Below are 22,400 nucleotides of genomic sequence, written 5' to 3' on the forward strand. Positions count from 1 at the left end.
ACAGCAGTCGATTTAGAAGAGATAGGGGATCCAGTATTAGAAACGGAATTTAAAAGAGCTTTGGAGGACTTACGGTCAAATAAGGCAGAAGGGATGGATAACATTCCATCAGAATTTCTAAAATCATTGGGGGAAGTGGCAACAAAACGTTGGTGTGTAGAATATATGAGTCTGGCGATATACCGTCTGACTTTCGGAAAAGCATCATCCACACAATTCCGAAGACGGCACGAGCTGACAAGTGCGAGAATTATCGCACAATCAGCTTAACAGCTCATGCATCGAAGCTGCTTACAAGAATAATATACAGAAGAATGGAAAAGAAAATTGAGAATGCGCTAGGTGACGATCAGTTTGGCTTTAGGAAAAGTAAAGAGACGAGAGAGGCAATTCTGACGTTACGGCTAATAATGGAAGCAAGGCTAAAGAAAAATCAAGACACTTTCATAGGATTTGTCGACCTGGAAAAAGCGTTCGACAATATAAAATGGTGCAAGCTGTTCGAAATTCTGAAAAAAGTAGGGGTAAGCTATAGGGAGAGACGGGTCATATACAATATGTACAACAACCAAGAGGGAATAATAAGAATGGACGATCAAGAACGAAGTGCTCGTATTAAGAAGGGTGTAAGACAAGGCTGTAGCCTTTCGCCCCTACTCTTCAATCTGTACATCGAGGAAGCAATGATGGAAATAAAAGAAAGGTTCAGGAGTGGAATTAAAATACAAGGTGAAAGGATATCAATGATACGATTCGCTGATGACATTGCTATCCTGAGTGAAAGTGAAGAAGAATTAAATGATCTGCTGAACGGAATGAACAGTCTAATGAGTACACAGTATGGTTTGAGAATAAATCGGAGAAAGACGAAGGTAATGAGAAGTAGTAGAAATGAGAACAGCGAGAAACTTAACATCAGGATTGATGGTCACGAAGTCAATGAAGTTAAGGAATTCTGCTACCTAGGCAGTAAAATAACCAATGACGGACGGAGCAAGGAGGACATCAAAAGCAGACTCGCTATGGCAAAAAAGGCATTTCTGGCCAAGAGAAGTCTACTAATATCAAATACCGGCCTTAATTTGAGGAAGAAATTTCTGAGAATGTACGTCTGGAGTACAGCATTGTATGGTAGTGAAACATGGACTGTGGGAAAACCGGAACAGAAGAGAATCGAAGCATTTGAGATGTGGTGCTACAGACGAATGTTGAAAATTAGGTGGACTGATAAGGTAAGGAATGAGGAGGTTCTACGCAGAATCGGAGAGGAAAGGAATATGTGGAAAACACTGATAAGGAGAAGGGACAGGATGATAGGACATCTGCTAAGACATGAGGGAATAACTTCCATGGTACTAGAGGGAGCTGTAGAGGGCAAAAACTGTAGAGGAAGACAGAGATTGGAATACGTCAAGCTAATAATTGAGGACGTAGGTTGTAAGTGCTACTCTGAGATGAAGAGGTTAGCACAGGAAAGGAATTTGTGGCGGGCCGCATCAAACCAGTCAGTAGACTGATGACAAAAAAAAAAAAAAAAAAAAAAAAAACGATCATATAAAGTTGATCGTCGGTAAAGCAGATGCCAGACTGAGATTCATTGGAAGATTCCTAAGGAAATGCAATCCGAAAACAAAGGAAGTAGGTTACAGTACGCTTCTTCACCCACTGCTTGAATACTGCTCAGCAGTGTGGGATCCGTACCAGATAGGGTTGATAGAAGACATAGAGAAGATCCAACGGAGAGCAGCGCGCTTCGTTACAGGATCATTCAGTAATCGCGAAAGCGTTACGCAGGTGATACAGAAACTCCAGTGGAAGACTCTGCAGGAGAGACGCTCAGTAGCTCGGTACGGCGTTTTGTTGAAGTTTCGAGAATATACCTTCACCGAGGAGGCAAACAGTATATTGCTCCCTCCTACGTATATCTCGCGAAGAGAGGATAAAATCAGAGAAATTAGAGCCCACACAGAGGCAACCGACAATCCTTCTTTCCACGAACAATACGAGACTGGAATAGAAGGGAGAACCGATAGAGGTACACAAGGTACCCTCCGCCACACACGGTCAGGTGGCTTGCGGAGTATGGATGTAGATGTAGATATCGGCAGAGAGTCCTAGCGGCCGCCCACCTGTTGCAGTTATCACAGTCCCAACGCGGACCCCAGTTGCATGATCTCCAACAGTGAGTATGAGCTCCAGTACACTGAAGACAACAATTCCAATGGTGAACCCATATTCATCATGCAGATCCTCTCTATAATTTGGGTATAGTGCTACTAATTGTCAACCACCTTTCCTGGACACTATACCCCAAATGACGGCTCCAGCTACCACTTTTTCTTCAATTTCCTGCGCGCTGGAATAGAAATATTTACCATCAGCTGATACTTTAGAAAAATGTGTTTAGTCTACTAGTTACAAGGCCTTAGTAGCGTATCCTGTAGCCCCAAGTACTCAAATGTCCAGAGTATTCCAGCTATATACCGGGTGATCAAAAAGTCAGTATAAATTTGAAAACTGAATAAATCACGGAATAATGTAGATAGAGAGGTACAAATTGACACACATGCTTGGAATGACATGGGGGTTTTATTAGGACCAAAAAAATACAAAAGTTCAAAAAATGTCCGACAGATGGCGCTTCATCCGATCAGAATAGCAATAATAGCATAACATAGTACAACAAAGCAATGATGATGTTCTTTACAGGAAATGCTCAATATGGCCACCATCATTCCTCAACAATAGCTGTAGTCGAGGAATAATGTTGTGAACAGCACTGTAAAGCATGTCCAGAGTTATGGTGAGGCATTGGCGTCAGACGTTGTCTTTCAGCATCCCTATAGATGTCGTTCGATCACGATACACTTGCGACTTCAGGTAACCCCAAAGCCAATAATCGCACGGAATGAGGTCTGGGGACCTGGGAGGCCAAGCATGACGAAAGTGGCGGCTGAGCACACGATTATCGCCAAACGACGCGCATTTGTCGGACATTTTCTGAACTTAGTTCTTTTTTTTTTTTCGTTCTAATAAAACCCCAGGTCATTCCAAGCATGTGTGTCAATTTGCACCTCTCTATCTACATTATTCCGTGATTTATTCAGTTTTCAAATTTATACTGACTTTTTGATCATCCGGTATGTGCATAATAGTGAAAGTGCTGTAGTGTTTGCATTCTATAGCAGTGTTTCGACACACATTTCGCAAAATTTCTATCGAATCCAGTTACTACAGATTTTCTTGTGTTATCGTATACGACTGGAATCATCTGGATGTTTGAGGTATTGGGGTCTGGAGGAGACGCTACTAAGGCATTGAAACTAATGGCCTAAATAAAGTTTTCGATAAGGGCTGATGGTAAATGCTGCTACAACATTTCGACTGGCCGCTGTTCGTCACTCCATATTTTTATGTTGGATTTGCCATTTCCTGAGTGAGTCCCCTCTCCTCATATAATATCCCATCTATGACGTTGGTAGAGTGGTCCCCACTGGGTGTCCAACTGTTCTGGATCCAAATGAGTAGCTACCAATCTCCCCTCAATCAGTTCGTGCTGGAGTGCATCAGGGACAGAGATTCCCAAGGAGAGTTACATTCCCCACAGGGTTCCCTCAATGAGGAAGGTATAGTGGTCCCCAGTGGTATTCAGAAAAGGGTTGGAAAAAGACAGAGCCGACGCTGTACTGTGGGGTGGACAGACGACATCATAACGTGTGCAATGGTGATACATACATTTGAAGAGCATAATGTAAGGACAATTCTAGAGGATATATTTATCCCACAGAATTATTTCTAATACTTGTCGACCTAGAAAAAGCATTAGGCCATGTAAAATGTTCCAAAATTCTTACGAAAGTAACTGCAAGCTATATGGAAACCACAGTAATACACAGTATGTACAAGAAACAAGAGGCAACTCGTATAAGAATGGAGAACCAAGAACTAATTCCTCGACTCAGTCTATGTATTTGAAAAGCAATGATGGAAATAAACTAAAGGTTCACAGTGGGATTAGAATTCAGGGAAAGAGGATATGAGCGATAAAATCCGCTGAATACCCTGATATACCGAGTGAAAGTGAGGAAGAGCTGCAGGACCTGATGAAAGAAACGAGCAGTCTAATCAGTACACAGTATGGACTGATTGTGACACGAAATTAAGGACGAGTAACATAAATGAGATTACCGATACGTTTATTAAAATTGGGGACGACGGAGCAGACAACAGATAGATTTTCTTCTGATTTGGAGGCCAAATTACATATGACTGACGAAACAAGGAGAATATAAAAAGCAGAGCAGCACATTCACTCCTGACCAAAAGAAGATTACTAGTATCAGTCATAGACCTTACTTTGGTGAAGAAATATCTGAGAATGTAAGTCTGGAAGTTTGGACCACAGGACTGTAAGAAAGGCGATCATGGTCCAGTGACAAACTAGCAAAGAAGAGAATCGAAGCATTTGAGATGTTGTGCTACAGAAGGATGCTGAAATAAGATGGACTGATGAGGTAAGGACTGAGGAGGTTCTTCGCAGATTTGGCGGAAAACGAAAATTTGGAGAACACTGACAAGAAGAAGGTACTGGATGATAGGGCATATGTTAAAGCACCATGCAATAAATTCACTGGTCCTTTAAGGGAGCTGGAAAAGGTAAAAACTCTCGGGGGAAGGCAGATGTTGGAAATTATCCTACAGTATTTGAAGATGTTGACTTCAAGTCAGGGATGAAGAGATTAGCACAGCAGAGGAAGGTGCGGCCAGCAGCATCAACCCAGTCAGCAGTCTGATGACTAAAAAACGTATTAAATGGCTAATAATAATGAGTCAGACGTACATCCTAATTTGAAAATAATAAGCATAGACTGCTGAAGTACATAGATCAAAAAAAGTTTTGCATCAACCCAGTTCCCAGAACTCCTAAAGATAGATGTTGAATGTGCATATTGTATCACAGACACAGTCCCTTTGACTGTTCAGAGATCTCACTAAATCCGCCCAAAGATGTAAACAAACATGCATGAGCAGCGCGTATTAGACGGAGGGGGTCCGACTGCCGATCAGTTCCAGTCATTCCACCAGGAAGGAGGTACACGGCTCGTGTTGTCTGTAGTCCAACCATGGCTAGACGGTCGATACTGCGGTTTGATCGCGTCCGCATTCTTACTTTGCGTCAGGAAAGGCTCTCAACGAGGGAAGTGTCCAGGCGTCTCGGAGTGAACCAAAGCGATGTTGTTCGGACATGAGGGAGATACAGAGGGACAGGAACTGTCGGTTATATTCCTCTTTCAAGCCACCCAAGGGCTACTACTGCTGTCGATGACCGCTACCTAAAGATTAAGAGTCGGAGGAACCCTGACAGTAACGCTACCATGTTGAATACTGCTTTTCGTACATCCACAGGACATGGTATTAGGACTCAAACTATGCCCAATAGGCTGCATGATGCGCAGATTCACTCCCAGTGTCCATGGCGAGGTACATCTTGGCAACCACGACAACATGCAGCGCGGTACAAATGAGCCCAGCAACATGCCGAATGGATCGCTCACGATTGGCATAACGTTGTCTTCACCAATGAGTGTCACATATGCATTCAACCAGACAATCCTCTGAGATGTGTTTGCAGGCAACCTGGTCAGGCAGAACGCCTTAGACACACTGTCCAGCGAGAGAAAGTTGGAGGTTCCCTGATGTTTTGGGGTGGCATTATGTGGGGATGACGTACGCCGCTCGTGGTCATGGAAGGCGCCGTAACGGCTATAGGATACGTGAATGCCATCCTCCGTCCGATAGTGCAACCATATCGGCAGCATATTGGTGAGGGATTCGTATTCATAGACGACAATTCGCGCCCCCATCCTGGACGTCTTGTGAATGACTTCCTTCAGGATAACGACATCACTCGACTAGAGTGGCCAACATGTTCTCCAGACATGAACCCTATCGAAAAGGGCTGTTTATGAACGACGTGACCCAACAACCACTCTGAGGTAGCTACACCGAATCGCCAGCTGGGACGATCTGAACCAACAGTGCCTTGATGAACTTGTGGATAGTATGCCACGAGTAATATAGGTATACATCAATGAAAGAGGACGTGTTACTGGGTATTAGGGGTAGCCGTATGTACAGCAATCTGGACCACCACCTCGAAGGTCTCGCTGTATGGTGATACAACATGCAATGTGTGGTTTTTATGAGCAACAAAAAGGGCGGAAATGATGTTTATGTAGATCTCTATCCCAATTTTCTGTACAGGGTCCGGATTTCTCGGAACCGAGGTGATGCAAAACGCTTTTTGATGTGTGTATAATATTGTCCGATGTTTCGGTCGCTATTGAAAGTGGCCTTTCTCAGAGCTCAGTCACTTCAGGAAGACTCCTTGCAAGAGTGGCCGAAACGTCGGACAGTTTTAGATATTGACAATCCGGTCAACAGCTCAGTAGAACTTTATTGTCAACGACAACGGCCGCGGAAGCCTACGCTTACATTTAACATTTGTTTGTCTCTATAACCTTGTATGACGTTAAACTGTAGCTCGCTTGCCACGCGTACACTGTGTTTGGTATGCCTCATCTATGCGAGCTTATTTTAGACCAGGGGTCTCCAAACTTTTTAGTGTGTGGGCCACATTGACTACCCCACGAAGTCATAAGGGCCAAGATCTAGCTAGTGGGATTAAAGCACCCTAGCACTCCACGATCACCGTAATGTTAGGCTACAGAAAAGATGAAATCACAAAAATCTAAGGTTGTGGGAATAGCTAGCACTGAAACGAACTACGATTTTTATTTAATTACATAATTTTGATTGGTAGACGTACGTGACTGAACTTCAGTTTGAAATTATTGATTTGCAATGTAGCGACTTTTTTATAGAAAAATATTCAAAGTCAACATTACTGGAATTTTGTAAGCGTCTTCCATCCACATAGTTTCCAAATTTACATGAATTTGCCCGTGGCTTTTTTTCGCTTTTGGCACTGCTTATTTGCGTGAAAAATTCAAAAAGTGTTTACGGATGAAAATTAAGTGATGAGCGCTTGAAGTCGCTGATGATTATCTCTACCAGTAAAATTGATCCACAATTGGAGGTAATTATGAAAGGAAAATTACAGCTACATAAAAGTCACTAATTATCACTAAGATGTTAAAATGTTTTACGTGAATATTCTAACACTGTGAGTTTTGAAGATATAAAGTAATTACAGTTATTTTTATACATCAGTTACAACTAAAATATGTAATATCATCATGTACACCAGGTATTGTATTTTTTAAATTGCCTTTAAATAAAAATATTTTATACGATTTACTTGCTACGTGTATTTTAGAACGTAATCAAAAGAAAGTGAAACCTCGCTTAAGAAGCATCTTCCATAATGATTTATTACTAAGGCTGGTCGCTGAAGTGGCGTCCATTTGAAAGAGTTGCACCAGACTCGTGAGTAGAATAAAATGCAAAGAATTTTTTTACTTAAAATGTTTTCGCCAAACTAGTCTGTTAACCGTTCTTTTTTTTCACTATCGCACGGAGAATGGTCTGTCTGTTTATTGTGGATAGCCACAAGTTTAACTATGACCTTCCGCTTTGTAAAGATAGAGCTCCGACAATGTCGCGGTGTATTGGTCGCGATAGGTCTCGAAACTCAATTGTTGGCAGTATAGGTACCACTCAAATACGAGGGGTGTCCAGAAAGTAAGTTCCGATCGGTCACGAAATGGAAACGACTATGAAAATCCGACAAGGTTTGCACAGATGTGTTGGTCAGTATCTCTAGTATGACTATAGATAGCATCACGTCGCCCTTCTCGTTTCTGAGCTCACAGTGAGTTCGTAAAGATGTCTAGAAAATAGTGTTTCGCGCCAAGTACGAGGACCTGGCGAGAAATTTCGCCTGAAGCTATGCAGCCAACGTTACATAACTGACGTGCTGTTTCATCTTCAAGACAATTCTCAGCCGGATTCTGCAGGGGCAATGAAGATGCTACTGCATCATTTTCAATTGGAAATGTTTGATTACCCACAGCACAGCCTGTAATTGTCTCCCTCTGAGTTTCACCTCTGCTTACATGAACCACTGGCTACGAAGACAACATTTTGGCACAGACAACGAGCTATAGGTCAGCGTAGGGAATTGGCGGAAAGTACTGGCGGCTGGCTTCTTTTTGAGGGTATTGGAAAGTAGGTTCAATGCTACGACAAATGTCTAAGTCAGAATGGCGACTACGTAGAGAGGTGGCTGGAAGGTATAGGTAACTGTCACAAATAAAACATTTCTGACTTTCAATGTGGTTTCAATTTCGCGATCAATCGGAACTTACTTTCTGGACAGCCCTCGTACTTGGCGGGCCGGACACCGGGGATGTCCGGCCAGCTAACGCGGGTCGGTTTGCCGGGCCGTAGTTTGGAGACACCTGTTTTGGACGACCAGCTTTGCCCAGTACCACAGTCCTACATACAGTGTTAATGCGCGTAAAACTGCGCGCGTGACACCACCTGCGCAATACGCCAGCTACACGAGGCTGCCAGCGGCAAGTGACTACTGTGCCTGTCGGCAGGGCGTGTGAAGGGCCGCTACTCGTTCGTGGACGACGCGGGCGAGCGCCACACGGTGGAGTACGTGGCGGGCTCGGGCACCGGCTTCCAGGTGCTGACGGCGCACCCAGACCTGTCGGTCGGCGGCCCGCTGTTCGTGCAGGCGCCGCCGGGCCGGCCGCGCCCGGGGGACGCCAGGCTGCCCAGGGGCAGGTCGGAGGTCACCCGCCGGCTGGACGGCACCTACAGCTTCAAGGCGGCCGGACCCACGTCGCGCCGCGAGGAGGTCAGTCATCTCTCTAACAGGGGAGCCTCCCCCATCACAGCCCCCTCAGATTTAGTTATACGTTGGCATAGTGGATAGGCCTTGAAAAACTGAACACAGATCAATCGAGAAAACAGGAAGTTGTGTGGAACTATGAAAAAAATAAGCAGAATATACAAACTGAGTAGTTCATGTGCAAGATAGGCAACATCAAGGACGCTCTGAGCTCAGGAGCGCCGTGGTCCCGGGGTTTGCGTGAGCAGCTGCGGAACGAGAGGTCGTTGGTTTAAGTCTTCGCTCGAGTGAAAACTTTAATTTTTTATTTTCGGACAATTATTATCTGTCCGTCCGATGCGATCACTTTTTTTGGAGTGATTATCACATCCACAAGAAAATCTAAATCGGGCAAGGTAGAAGAATCTTTTTACCCATTCGCCAAGTGTACAAGTTAGGTGGGTCGACAACACATTCCTGTCATGTGACGCACACGCCGTCACTAGTGTCGTATAGAATATATCAGACGTGTTTTTCTGTGGAGGAATTGGTTGACCTATGACCTTGCGATCAAATGTTTTCGGTTCCCATTGGAGAGGCACGTCCTTTCGTCTACTAATCGCACGGTTTTGCGGTGCGGTCGCGAAACACAGACACTAAACTTATTACAGTGAACAGAGACGTCAATGAACAAACGGACAGATCATAACTTTGCGAAAATAAAGAAAGTATACTTCTCACTCGAGGAAAAACTTGAACCAAGGACCTCTCGTTTCGCAGTTGCTCACGCTAACCACGGGACCACGGCACTCCTGAGCTCACAGTGTCCTTGATATTGCGTATCTTGCGCATATACTACTCAGTTTGTATATTTTGCTTATTTTTTCCATAGTTCCACACAACTTCTTCTTGTTTTCTCGATTGATCTGTGTTCAGTTTTTCAACGTCTATCCACTGTGCCAACTTATAATTAAATCTGAGGGGGGTGCGATGGGGAGGTTCCCTTGTAAGCATCCGATTCTCAGGTCGGCAGATCGGCCAACGGCCCCCATCCAGCAGGGTCTGTCCCGACGTGTTCGCCTTTGTGCCCCCGGAGCGTAGGCTCCACTGGCGTACCGGTCCCTTCTGATTGGGCGTGGTGAAAACTGGCACGCGACTTGGCACTGGTAGGGTCTGCCAAGCAGTCACTGTGTGCCCAAACACGGTCAAACAGATCAACAACCCATTCAGCGGCAGGGGGTTGGCCGACTCGTTGGTGTGTGAATGGTCAGCTTTACATATACTCACCGGTGCTACATAACAGCACCAACACACGTGCACATGTTGTTGCCTTCAGTCCAAAAACTGGGTTGATCATTTCTGCATGCTTGTCTCTCCTGAGCAGTCCTCTTCTTTTCTGCATATTGCATCAGATAAAAAGTATCCATACACTTATTAGAGGACATTAACACGTGGTGTGTCCACCAATCACTTTTGTGACTGTTTCAGCCTACAAGGACACTTTCAGAGTTATGTCTAAATATGGAGAAATGGCATCTCATCCCTCCTCAAGACTTCAAACCAGAGAAGACAGTGTTGTTGGATCTGGAGTGAAATCGACGATCTAAGTCACCCAAAAGGTGTTGCATTGGGTTCAGATCGGGACAATGCGCAGTCCATTTCAGTCCAGGAATGTTGCTGTTCACGGAACATAGCCTTACAGATGGAGCTTTATTCTCAGGTGACACAAGTCATGGATCACCTCCTAATGTCGAGTGGGATTTCCTTCTTCCCAGCATCGTGCAGCACCTCAATGCGGCATGGAATCAACAAGCCGTAAGAAGTCCTCTGCAGAAATACTTAGCGGTGCTGCCTCCATAGCGGTCCATAATTGCGAAAGTGGTGCCAGATCAGGATATTGTGCACAAACTGACCTCGCCATTATTTCCCATAAATGCTCCATACCATTCATGTTGGCCTGTCTGGGCGGCCAAATCATTCGCTCGAATTGTCCAGAATGTTCTTCAAACCAACTGCGAGTAGCTATGACCTGGTTACATGGTGCACTGTAAAATTTAAACTTTCACGGCAGGAAATGCCACAATTATAAAATGTTCCGGGCTATCATGCCGTGGTCCAATGGAATTTCACGTTAAAACCCGACGTTTCGTCCCCATCTGCGGAGTACTTTTTCCAGGGGGATCCTAGTTTTTTTTTTTTTTTCAAAAAATTGTCATCCGCCAAAATTGCATTGTTGTTTGCAAACATGTTTCCAAGTAGCCGAACTGAAATGTTTTCAGTCAGTGAACCAGTCCATTCCCTGGAAACACAGCCCACACATTTAGGGATCCACCATCAGCTAGCTCAGTGTCCCGTCGACAACTTGCTTTCACAGCATCGCGGAGTCTGCGCCACACTCCAATCTTACCATCAGCTGTTTCCAATTTAAATCAGAACTGATGTGACCAGACCACCGTTGTCCAGTCGTCTAGGTCCCAACTCCATTTGGTCACGAGCCCAAGAGAGGGCTGTAGGCGATATCAAACTGTGAGTCAAGGCACTAGCGTCGCTCATCTGCTCTCATAATCTGTGAACGCCAAATCTCACTTCACAGCCGTAACGCATACACGTAGTTTTTCGTGCTTATTTTACGCACTATTGCTTGTCTGTTAGCACTGCCAACCCTACACAAACTCAGCCACTCTCGGTCGTTAATTGAAGGACGTTAAGCATTGCGTTCTCCATGATGAGAGGTAATGTCTAAAATTTGGCATTCTCGGCACACTCTTGACACTATGAATATTGAATTTCCTAACTACTTCGGAAATGGAATGTTCCACGCGTCTAGCTCCAACTACTGTTCCGCGCACAAAGTCTGTTAATTCTCGTTGTTCGCCCATAATCACGTCGGAACCCTTTCCACACGAATCACCTGAGTACAAATGACAACTTCGCCAGTACACTCCCTTTTTATACCGTTTGTATACGATAGTAGCGCCATCTGTTCAAAAAATGTCCAAATGTGTGTGAAATCTTATGGGACTTAACTGCTAAGGCCATCAGTCCCTAAGCTTACACACTACTTAACCTAAATTACCCTAAGGTCAAACACACACACCCATGCCCGAGGGAGGACTCGAACTTCCGCCGGGACCAGCCGCACAGTCCACGACTGCAGCGCCATAGACCGCTCGGCTAATCCCGCACGGCCTGCCATCTGTATATGTAGGTGTCGCTAGCTCGTGACTCATTGTGTGACAATGTATATTGCCATTCCGATGGAAACAATCATCGTCTCCGAACAGATTTTCTACTTTGAGCACTACACAATGTTGCAAAACGTGTTCACATACTTCCGCACTCAGCGTTATCTTAAGCTTAATAAGAGGCTTACAGCCCGCCCACGAGAAACACGACCGTACTGTAACATAGCTCACCCGTGTACTTCACTGTCGTCACAAGACATCCAGGCATTCACCAAACCCAAACACTCCAGTCGGATTGGCACAGGCTACAGCGTGATTCGCCAGCCCAAATCACTCGTTTACAGGCATCCACTGTCCAAATGCGTCGCTAATTACACCAACTCAAAGGTCGAACGTCGCTTAGCACTGACTAGAGAAATGCGTGGCTTATGAGGAGCTGCTCCACAATCGTGTCCCGTTCTTTTTAAATTCCTGCCTACAGTCACTGTGTTTCCTGAACTGCTGGTATTACTTTGCAATTCACAAGCGATTTCTTCCGCTAATTGCATCTGATTTTTTTAAAACCTCCTTGCACATTGTGTACATTGCTCGACGGTCTCTGACCATCAATGTATTATATTTGCCTGGTTGTTCTATGGCGTTTCCCCTTTACATTCATATAAGAAACAGTCGACTAGGTCGACTTTAGAAGGTTTGACCTGTCCACGATGAATTTGTCACTAAGGTTACATCCAACGATTAGTCCGCGTTCGAACTCGATACTCACTGCCTCGTCTCTTTTTTTTTTTTTATCAGTCTCCTGGTGTCATGAAAAAACTGTTACAAGAGCTGAACAACACTTGAAGAAGAAAAATCGACTGTTCTGAGATAACTGATGTGCTTTTTAATGCTACTGTGAGGGGAAAGCTTTTTCTTGCACTTTCAACGTGGAGTGGACTCTCTATCCTCCCTTTCAGTCCTTACAACAATTATTAGATCAGGATATATTTTCCAGTGTCAGGTTACAGTGACAGGTTGTCAAAATTCTCCCCGGCTGGCTTTAAGCTCAGTCGTGCTCGCCTTCTCACCTTCGTGTATCTTGCCAACTGCGAAATTGCTTTGCAACTGGGGGCGATCTGTGTCGCGAATTCAACCTTTCATAAGGTCTCTCTGAAGCGCCCTCGACGGTTTTCCTGAATACTTTCAATCCGAAGAAGATCGATTGCAACGATTTCGAGAAAAGGCTAGAACCAATGCATTCCACGACGCCGTACTACTATTACTGCATCGTCACCGGAATTATACAGTATGAGAAAAGACATCGCACAGAATGCAGCATCACGGAACAAGTTTGGACCTGTTGATGTTCCTGGCCCTTCCAAGGGCGCCTGGTTCTGCGTGAGATGGAAAACAGTGGGTCGAGGTGAACGCAGCGAGAACAGGCCATCTCTCACGCGAGATAAACAACCTGACTTCATTCTTGTGAGAGGCCGCTCAAGACAGTGGACGTAACTCGAGTCGGAAAATGAATTAAGTGCTGCGTTTGTGGGTGATTAAGGATACAAGAGGGATCAGTTTCTTTCTTTTTTATTTATATCTTCCTTGGCACTTCAAGTTTGCTACTGTTCTTCGGCAGATTGCTATAGTTTTTCTGGCATTTTAAAAGACAGATACGAAAATTATTTACTCACCACCGTTTCTAAATGCCAGAAATATTCATTCTCTTCATATGATATTTTCTTCTGAATGAATTACAGAAGTATTTTTAGAAAAAAATACTTGTTGAGGAAATAAGGATAAGATATCACTGTTTACTAGCGTAGAAAAAAGTGTTTCTGCGTAGCAACTGCGTCTACTTCTACAGGATGAACCTGTGAGACCAGACGTAATTTCCGATGTTATTCAAGGATACTTTCCGAGTATCTGGCATAAGGGGCCCGTGATCTCTGGAGGCTCGTTAAAGAGTAACAGCATTTCGTTTCAATTCTTATCCCATTTATCTTTGTACCCGTATTTCACTAAAAATATCTGCACAACGTGAATTGTCGACGGTATTCATTGCATGTCTTTTCCGGAAACAAACCTGTTCCAGTCATTAAGTGTTTTGCAACATTGATGTCAGCTTTACTCTTAACCGCAGTCTGTACTGCTCGGTTCTGTCTCAGATTTTACTTTTTCGGATGGTACTGATACACGGTGGTATGGGCGGGCTTACTGATGAAGATTTGCTTCGTATGGACCCCGTGTACGTGTTCAATGAATGTGGTGCAAGAGCGAAACAAAGATGCTTCGCTGAACTGTTCCTGCAGTGATGGCAACCACATCACAGTTATTTTGCTTCTGAGCGCTGTTGTATTACTGTGTGTTACGAGTTATTTGTTTTACCGAGTGCAGATTGCGCCTTATTCACGGCTGAATAGGTGTTTTTACAGAAGTAGGGTAATAAGGTAACAAACATATATAGCTTAATTGCATTATTAAGCTGCAATGAGCGCCGGCCGGAGTGGCCGGGTGGGTCTAGGCGCTACAGTCTGGAACCGCGCGACCGCTACGGTCGCAGGTTCGAATCCTGCCTCGGGCATGGATGTGTGTGATGTCCTTAGATTAGTTAGATATTAGTAGTTCTAAGTTCTAGGGGACTGAAGACCACAGCAGTTAAGTCCCATAGTGCTCATAGCCATTTGAACCCGCAATGAGCCACCGCGTACCACAGGTCCGTTATATAAAATACTAAGAAAATATTTCTTAAAAATCCTCCGTAATTTTCTTAGTAATTTCGGATTGAACCTGTATACCCCCCGAGTAACCATGAATGGATGAAAGTCTTGTTTATTAACTACAAAGAGGACTGAAGCAATTGGAATATGATTTGATACATCCTATAGGCACTTCCAGAAAGTAAAGGATTTGATCCTACCCTATTTCTACGACTTGTACGTAAAATTCATTCACATGAGGTATCTCTAAGTTTATGTGGTTTCGTTTAAAACCGTCAACGAACTGTGAGTCACTATACAACATGTGGCAGCCCTATATGATGGAAGTTTAACACATGGTTCAAATGGCTCTGAGCACTATGGGACTTAACATCTGAGGTCATCAGCCCCTAGAACTTAGAACTACTCAAATCTAACTGACTTAAGGACATCACACACATCCATGCCCGGGGCAGGATTCGAACCTACGACCGTAGCAGTCGCTCGGTTCCGTACTGAAGCGCCTAGAACCGCTCAGCCACCTCGGCCGGCGGAAGTTTAACAGATTTTCATTTTATGCACTAACTGGTGCCATGACTGACAGAAATTTGCGGGCCATATTTGCAACCAATACTGGTAAATAGCAGTATACGTGCATTCATTCGACAATTATAAAAGCGTACGGCAGCGTATTGTCCCAGCTGATGAAATACGGTAAGAAAAGACGTAGTAACTCCACAAATACTTGAAAACTGTATCAACGAGAAGGAATATCGATCAGAACAGTAAATCTAAGTAACATAAGGTGATCATGTCCCCGATGGCCACTAAAACCTCAGCTGCCTTGATACCGTAGCACATATGATGTATTTTTCCATAGGTCTCTGAATTTTCCAAATGCATCCCTGAGTAGAGAGGGAATACCTATAATAGGTATCTGTATAGAATCTCTCTGGGTGTATGCTTGTAGAAGCTAATACTGAAGCGCAGAAAAGCACTTTAGAAGAAACGCTGACTTACGCAAATCGTAATCGCAAAGTTCCATGATCCATTATGATATCTAACTCTCGAATAGATCTACTAGTTTCATATACACCAGTAAGAATATACAGAAACGATTCTTTTAAGGCAATAGTGACATTATTACGTTTCTTAGAAGAGACACCGAGGAAATGCAAACCAACATTTATAATTCAGATGAGACACTAATTGCAGTCGATGTGTCTTGTTGTTTGGGCCGCAAAGTAACTGACGATATCTGTTATAGGGAAAATATCAAATGCAGATAGACAATACAAAATGTTTATCTGAAAAATGGAAATTTATTAATCTGAAATATAAATTTAAATATTAGGAAGTCTTTCCTGGGGTAGAGCATATTCTTGTGCAGAAGTGAAAGGTGAACGATATGCGGTTCAGAAAAGCCTTTGAAATGTGGTCTACAGAAGAATGCTGAGATTTGTGGGTATCTCAAATAAGGTTCTGAATAGAAATGGGGGAAAAATTATGACATAGCGTGACTAAAAGAAGTGGTCGGTTAATAGGATAAATCTGAGAGCGCTACGAATCGTGATCTTGGCAATATAAAAAAATGAGAGGGAAAAACTGTAGAGGGAGACAAAGGATGATGCAAAGAACTTAGGTTACTGTAACTACAGTACTTGATCAAAAGTATCCGGGACCCGTATGTAGAGCGGAACTAACTACCAAATATCACGGAAAACGGGTTCGCTACTATAAAACGAGGCTTGCCAATGGAGAGATCATCAGGACACTTTCTCAGTTACAGAAGATTCCAGTCCCCCATTCGGATCTCGGGGAGGGGATTGACAAAGGGGAGGTGACCATGAGAAAAAGACTATATAACCAACGAAAGTATAACGTTCTGCGAGTCGGGGCGTGGAATTTCACAAGCTTAAACGTGGTAGGTAAACTAGAAAATCTGATAAGGTAAACGTAAAGGCTCACTCTAGATATAATAAGGGGAGGTGACCATGAGAAAAAGACTATATAACCAACGAAAGTATAACGTTCTGCGAGTCGGGGCGTGGAATTTCACAAGCTTAAACGTGGTAGGTAAACTAGAAAATCTGATAAGGTAAACGTAAAGGCTCACTCTAGATATAATAAGGGGAGGTGACCATGAGAAAAAGACTATATAACCAACGAAAGTATAACGTTCTGCGAGTCGGGGCGTGGAATTTCACAAGCTTAAACGTGGTAGGTAAACTAGAAAATCTGATAAGGTAAACGTAAAGGCTCACTCTAGATATAATAAGGGGAGGTGACCATGAGAAAAAGACTATATAACCAACGAAAGTATAACGTTCTTCGAGTCGGGGCGTGGAATTTCACAAGCTTAAACGTGGTAGGTAAACTAGAAAATCTGATAAGGTAAACGTAAAGGCTCACTCTAGATATAATAAGGGTCAGTGAGGTGAAATAGAAAGAACACAGGGATTTCTGGTCAGATATCAACAGCCGCAGAACATTGGTATAACGAGAGTAGGATTCGTTATGAATTGGAGGATAGGGTAGAGAGTGTGTTACTGTGAACAGTTCAGTGATAGAGTTATTCTTATAGTAATCCACAGCAAACCAATACCGACAACGATAGTTCAGGTATACATGCCGAGGTCGCAAGCTGAAGATGAAGAGGTAGAGTAAGTAGGTGAGGATACCGAAAGAGTAATACTGTACGTAAAGCGAAATGAATATCTAATACTCATAGGGGACTGGAAAGCACTTTTAGGGGAAGGAGTAGAAGAAAAGATTACAGGGGAATATGGGCTTTGGACAGGGTATGAGAGAGAAGAAAGACTAATTTTCAGCTAGTAATAGCGAATACTTCGTTCAAGAATCATAGAGGAAGAGGTATACTTGGAAAAGACCGGATGATACGGGAAGATTTTAGTTAGATTACATCATGGTCAGACAGAGATTCGAAATCAGGACAGTATTGTAAGGCGTACCCAGGAGCTGATATAAGCTCAAATCACAATGTAATAGTGATGAAGAGTAGGCTGACGTTTAGGGGATTAGTCAGGAAGAAGTGTAATACGGAAGTACTAAGGAATTCCTGGACAAGAGAAGTCTACGAGTATCAAATACAGGAATTACTTTGAGGAAGAAATATCTGAAAATGTACGTTTGGAGCACAGAATCGTATGGTAGGTAACACGGACTGTGGGAAAACCGGAACAGAAGAGAATCGAAGCATTTGAGATGTGGTGCTACAGACGAATGTTGAAAACTAGTTGGGCTGATAAGGAAAGGAATGAGGAGGCTATGCGCAGAATGGGAGAGGAAAGGTAAATGTGGAAAACACCGACAAGGAGACGGGACAGGTTGATAAGATATCTGTTAAGGCATCATGCAGTGGCTTCATTGGCACTAGAGGGAGCTGAGAGGGCAAAAACTCTAGAGGAAGACAGACTGGAGTACATCCAGAAAATCATTGAGGACGTAGGTTGCAAGTGTCACTCTGAGATGAAGAAGTTGGCACAGGAGAGTAATTCCTGGTGGTCCGCACCAGACCAGCAGAATACTGATGACTCAAAAAAAAAAAAAAATTAATGATGCAGTGTTCACCTTCGGTACGAATTTTCGTTTGTGTGGCACCGCGTATGACAGATAGATCCGCTTCGAAAGTCTAGATTCTTACGTTCTACAAAAGTGTTCGTGTTGTTCTTACATAATCTTATACTGATTTTATCAACACTCGTGTGCTTCGTGGTATATTGTGTTTTTCGTACATTTGCGAGAGCCGCGAAAAATCTCGTAGCATTCTACCAACTGCAACGTTTATTTGAACTTTTAAAATTTTTTAGCCAAAGTAATTTCTTTCAAAACCAGTCTTTCCCTAATTTAATTATAATTATGTTTACGTGAAAAAAGGTACAGTTTTGAGAATTATCAGACGCTTGCAAACGTATTAATTTCGTGAACTTTCGTATGTTACGCTCGTGGCGCATCACCATTTGCGTAGCAAATGTTCGTTTGTGATTTACTGTTGCTGTGAATCAGTATAATATCGTGTCAATTTCATTTTCTCTTTGAACAGGAGTGGCTACTGGTAATATGTGTAGCGCATTAGACCTATAAATTAATATACAGTGAGCAATCTTAGTTTAAAGTTATTTGTTTACTGGTCAGAAAGACACTGCACCAGGTATAATGCAGCCGGACAGCGTATGGAGTTTTCAGGCAAGGGTTAAAGTTCGGAGAATGAGATTTTTCACTCTGCAGCAGGAGTGTGCGCTGATATGAAACTTCCTGGCAGATTAAAACTGTGTGTCGGACCGAGACTCGAACTCGGGCCATTTGCCTTTCGCGGGCAAAAGTAAAGCTGTGAGGACGGGGCGTGAGTCGTGCTTGGGTAGCTCAGTTGGTAGAGCACTTGCCCGCGAAAGGCAAAGGTCCTGAGTTCGAGTCTCGGTCCGGCACACAGTTTTAATCTGCCAGGAAGTTTCAAGGGTTAAGTTAGTTGCTGTTCGTAATCATCTGGAAATCGCCCTGATTACTGTCAAGCAATTGGAAGTTCTACGAATGGGTGTGTTGGGAAGGCCACCGATACTCATGCACAAGAGATACCAAAGGTAATTCAGGTACTGTCCTCTCCTATGGACAGTGTCTCTTGTGCAGGAAATAAGGGATCTCTCACGCGCCCACTAGACTGTAAATGATGTGTCAATGGGAGGTCGAGAAGTCCTGTTCAGGGGAGGCAGGGACCAGGGAGAACTTAGTATGTCACACCCATCCCTTAACTAACAAGTTCCAGATGCCCTCCTCTACTGTAACCGACACTGAGACAGTGAGACTCACCTCCTAGTTGAGAACATGCTGTGTCCCATGTTAAGGGGAGGCAAACACAAAAGTGTTAATGTCTATTAATCGTTGACAGCTCAAAAGTATGATGAACATTGGTATCCCTTAGGAAAATGGCAGCAAGTGACGGGAAGTCCATGTGAATTCAGTGAGCGTTCCTGGGAGCCTCATTCAACATGTAGAAGAGGCTATTCCGCCAGCCACTGAGAGAACAGTGTGTAACAAACTACAGATTCTAGCTCATAATTGGATAAACGATACCTGTCGTCGGTCAAACTTGGATAGTTCCAGCGACTTCCAGAGAAGGTTGAGAATCCCGGCATTGCTCAAGAAGTTTCAATGGAGCTCACAATCTGCCGCATTATCCCCAGAACAGATCGTAGCTCCTTGGTTCTGAGTCGATGGAAGGCTTGGACAAGAGACTAAATGTTCATCGAAAAGGTAGGCTGTGACTTCCTGCACTTGCGGCATAAGGTGAAGGACTTTAGGGTCCCCCTAATGGGGTGAGGTGTGTGCTACGAGCATATCAGGGGTTGTTACCTGGGTAGCTGACTACGTAAGTTGCACACAAGGATTTTTTTAGAGTTGGCGAGTCTCCTTCCAGATAATGATTGTTGTAGCATGTCCTGAAATATCAGTGTAAGATCCGAAGGAATGCCCCCGTCAGGCAACAGCATCCTAGTGGTTAACTGCTGAAGCTTTGGCAACAAAGTGCCAGAGTCTGAAGTGTTACAGAGAGCTGGATAAAACTGGAAGTTGACAGGAGTGAGGTTTTTGGAGAGAATTGAAGCATACATCGACAGGTGAGGCTAACAGGAAATGAAGGCAGCGCATTCCTCGCAGTTGACAGAAAACTGAAGTGTTTATTATTTTATTCACTTTGGTTGGAGAACACAGCAGTTTTTGTAGTACATTACACTGTAGGAATTACTGCCGTTAATCACAAGTTTTTTTTGATGATTTTATTATACCATTACCATTTTCGGGCCTGTCCCATCGTCGGATGGTAGCATTGGCTTCTTGCAAGTTTTACAGTTAGTTGTGTCGTCCTGAAGAGCCCTCCTGAAGACGAGAGAGGCTTTTCTGGAAGGCAGAAATGTAAAACTTGCAAGAAGTCAATGCTACCACCTGACGATGGGCTCAGGTCCGAAACTAGTATTGGTATAATAAAATCATTTAAAGAAAGCTTGTAGTCGGTTGCAGGATTTCGTATAGTGTAATTTAATGAACTGAAAACTATCGTGCTAGAAACTGAAACTAGATGAGAGACCCTTCCGAAAAGGGTCAGCATCAGGTGTGAGCATAAAATTTAGATTCCATCCTACTGTTGATACCCAGACTCACCTCCTGGTTTAACCGAAGACTTTAGGGAAAATCTCACTTCACTAGTAGGCCCTACCTGAGTTCCGCAGTCATTTTGTAATCATCGGCGGAGATTCTAATCATTCAAAAGTAAAACGAAACGTTACTAAATGCCTTCTCTGAAAACTACCTAGGCCAGATGGTTCGCCGGCCGGAGTGGCCGTGCGGTTCTAGGCGCTACAGTCTGGGACCGGGAGACCGCTACGGTCGCAGGTTCGAATCCTGCCTCGGGCATGGATGTGTGTGATGTTCTTAGGTTAGTTAGATTTAAGTAGTTCTAAGTTCTAGCGGACTGATGACCTCAGCAGTTGAGTCCCATAGTGCTCAGAGCCATTTGAACCATTTTGAACCAGATGGTTCGGTAACCACTCATGATGGAGATATATTACATCCAGTGGCAACAAATACACCTGACATCTTCGCGGATGTCCACATCGAAGTTGGTATCAGTAACCATGAGGCAGTTGTAGCAATAATGATTACCAACATACAAAAGGCAACTAAAACAAGTGAAAAGGCGTATATCATCGGTAGTAGTAGTAGTGGTAGTGGTGTCATACCTTTATGAGGAACTTGACACTTTTAGTTCAGGATAATAGCATGTAGAGGAACTGAGGCCTTAGTTTGAAAGAATAGTTGATCATGCGTTGGATAGATACGTAGCCGTCAGAACGGTTAGTGACGGGAGGGACACTCCGTGGTACACAGTCGCTGTAAAGAAACACTAAAGGGAACAAAGATTACAGCATAATAGGTGTAAAATAAAGCAGGGGTGAGGGAGCTATAGACAGAGAAGCGTTGATTGAAACACTTTTGATTGTCAAGAGAACAGACGTGAAGCTTTCAGAGACTACGGTTGAAAAATATCGTCGAAAGTTCTTTCACAAAACCCAGAGAAATTCTGGTCGTATGCAGAGCCTTATAGCGGCACCAAAGTTAGTGTCTTTTAAGAATGAAGAAATCGTTAGAAACTGTTGAGCATTCAAACACAAGCTGACATTATAGGCAATCGGTTCAGGCATACAGGCTACGTGACTTTTGCTACTATTTTCAACACCCGCAGTGAGTGAGTAGAAGACGCTCGTCTGTCTAGGACTCGTATTTTGTCTCCTAAAATTGACACCATAAACGACCTGCGATATTAAGAGATCATTTTCCACCTAGAAAAATATTGTTTATGATGTGCAATGTTCTACATCCGTATCTGCATGTATATACTTCGCAAGCCGCCTTATGGTGCACGGTGTAGGGTATTCTGTACCAATGCTAGTCATATCCTTTCCTGTTCCACTCACAAACAGAGCGACAGAAAAACGACTACTTACATACCTCTGTACGAGCCCCAAATTCTGTTATCTTTTTTCGTGGTCCACACGAAAATGTATGTTGGCGGAAGTAGAATCAGTCCGCAGTTCGCTTCAAATGCAAGTTCTCCAAATTTTCTGGAAAGCCGTCTTCCCTCCAGTAATTCCCACTTGATTTCACGAATCATCTCCGTAATACTCCCGTCTCACGAAACCTATCGGTAACCAATTTAGCAGCCCGCCT

General features: G+C 43.7%; 1 protein-coding gene across 1 annotated transcript in view; it reads left to right on the plus strand.

The window, feature by feature from the left end:
• The window catches only part of LOC126203553 (loricrin-like), a 131,968-nt gene that overhangs the window by 36,677 nt on the left and 72,891 nt on the right, over positions 1 to 22,400 (plus strand). The window contains exon 4 of the mRNA XM_049937875.1: positions 8,568 to 8,830. Within this exon, the coding sequence (XP_049793832.1) occupies positions 8,568 to 8,830 (263 nt within the window). The remainder of the gene's footprint in view (positions 1 to 8,567; positions 8,831 to 22,400) is intronic.

Source organism: Schistocerca nitens, chromosome 9, assembly GCF_023898315.1.
Source record: "Schistocerca nitens isolate TAMUIC-IGC-003100 chromosome 9, iqSchNite1.1, whole genome shotgun sequence".
Classification (NCBI taxonomy): domain Eukaryota; kingdom Metazoa; phylum Arthropoda; class Insecta; order Orthoptera; family Acrididae; genus Schistocerca; species Schistocerca nitens.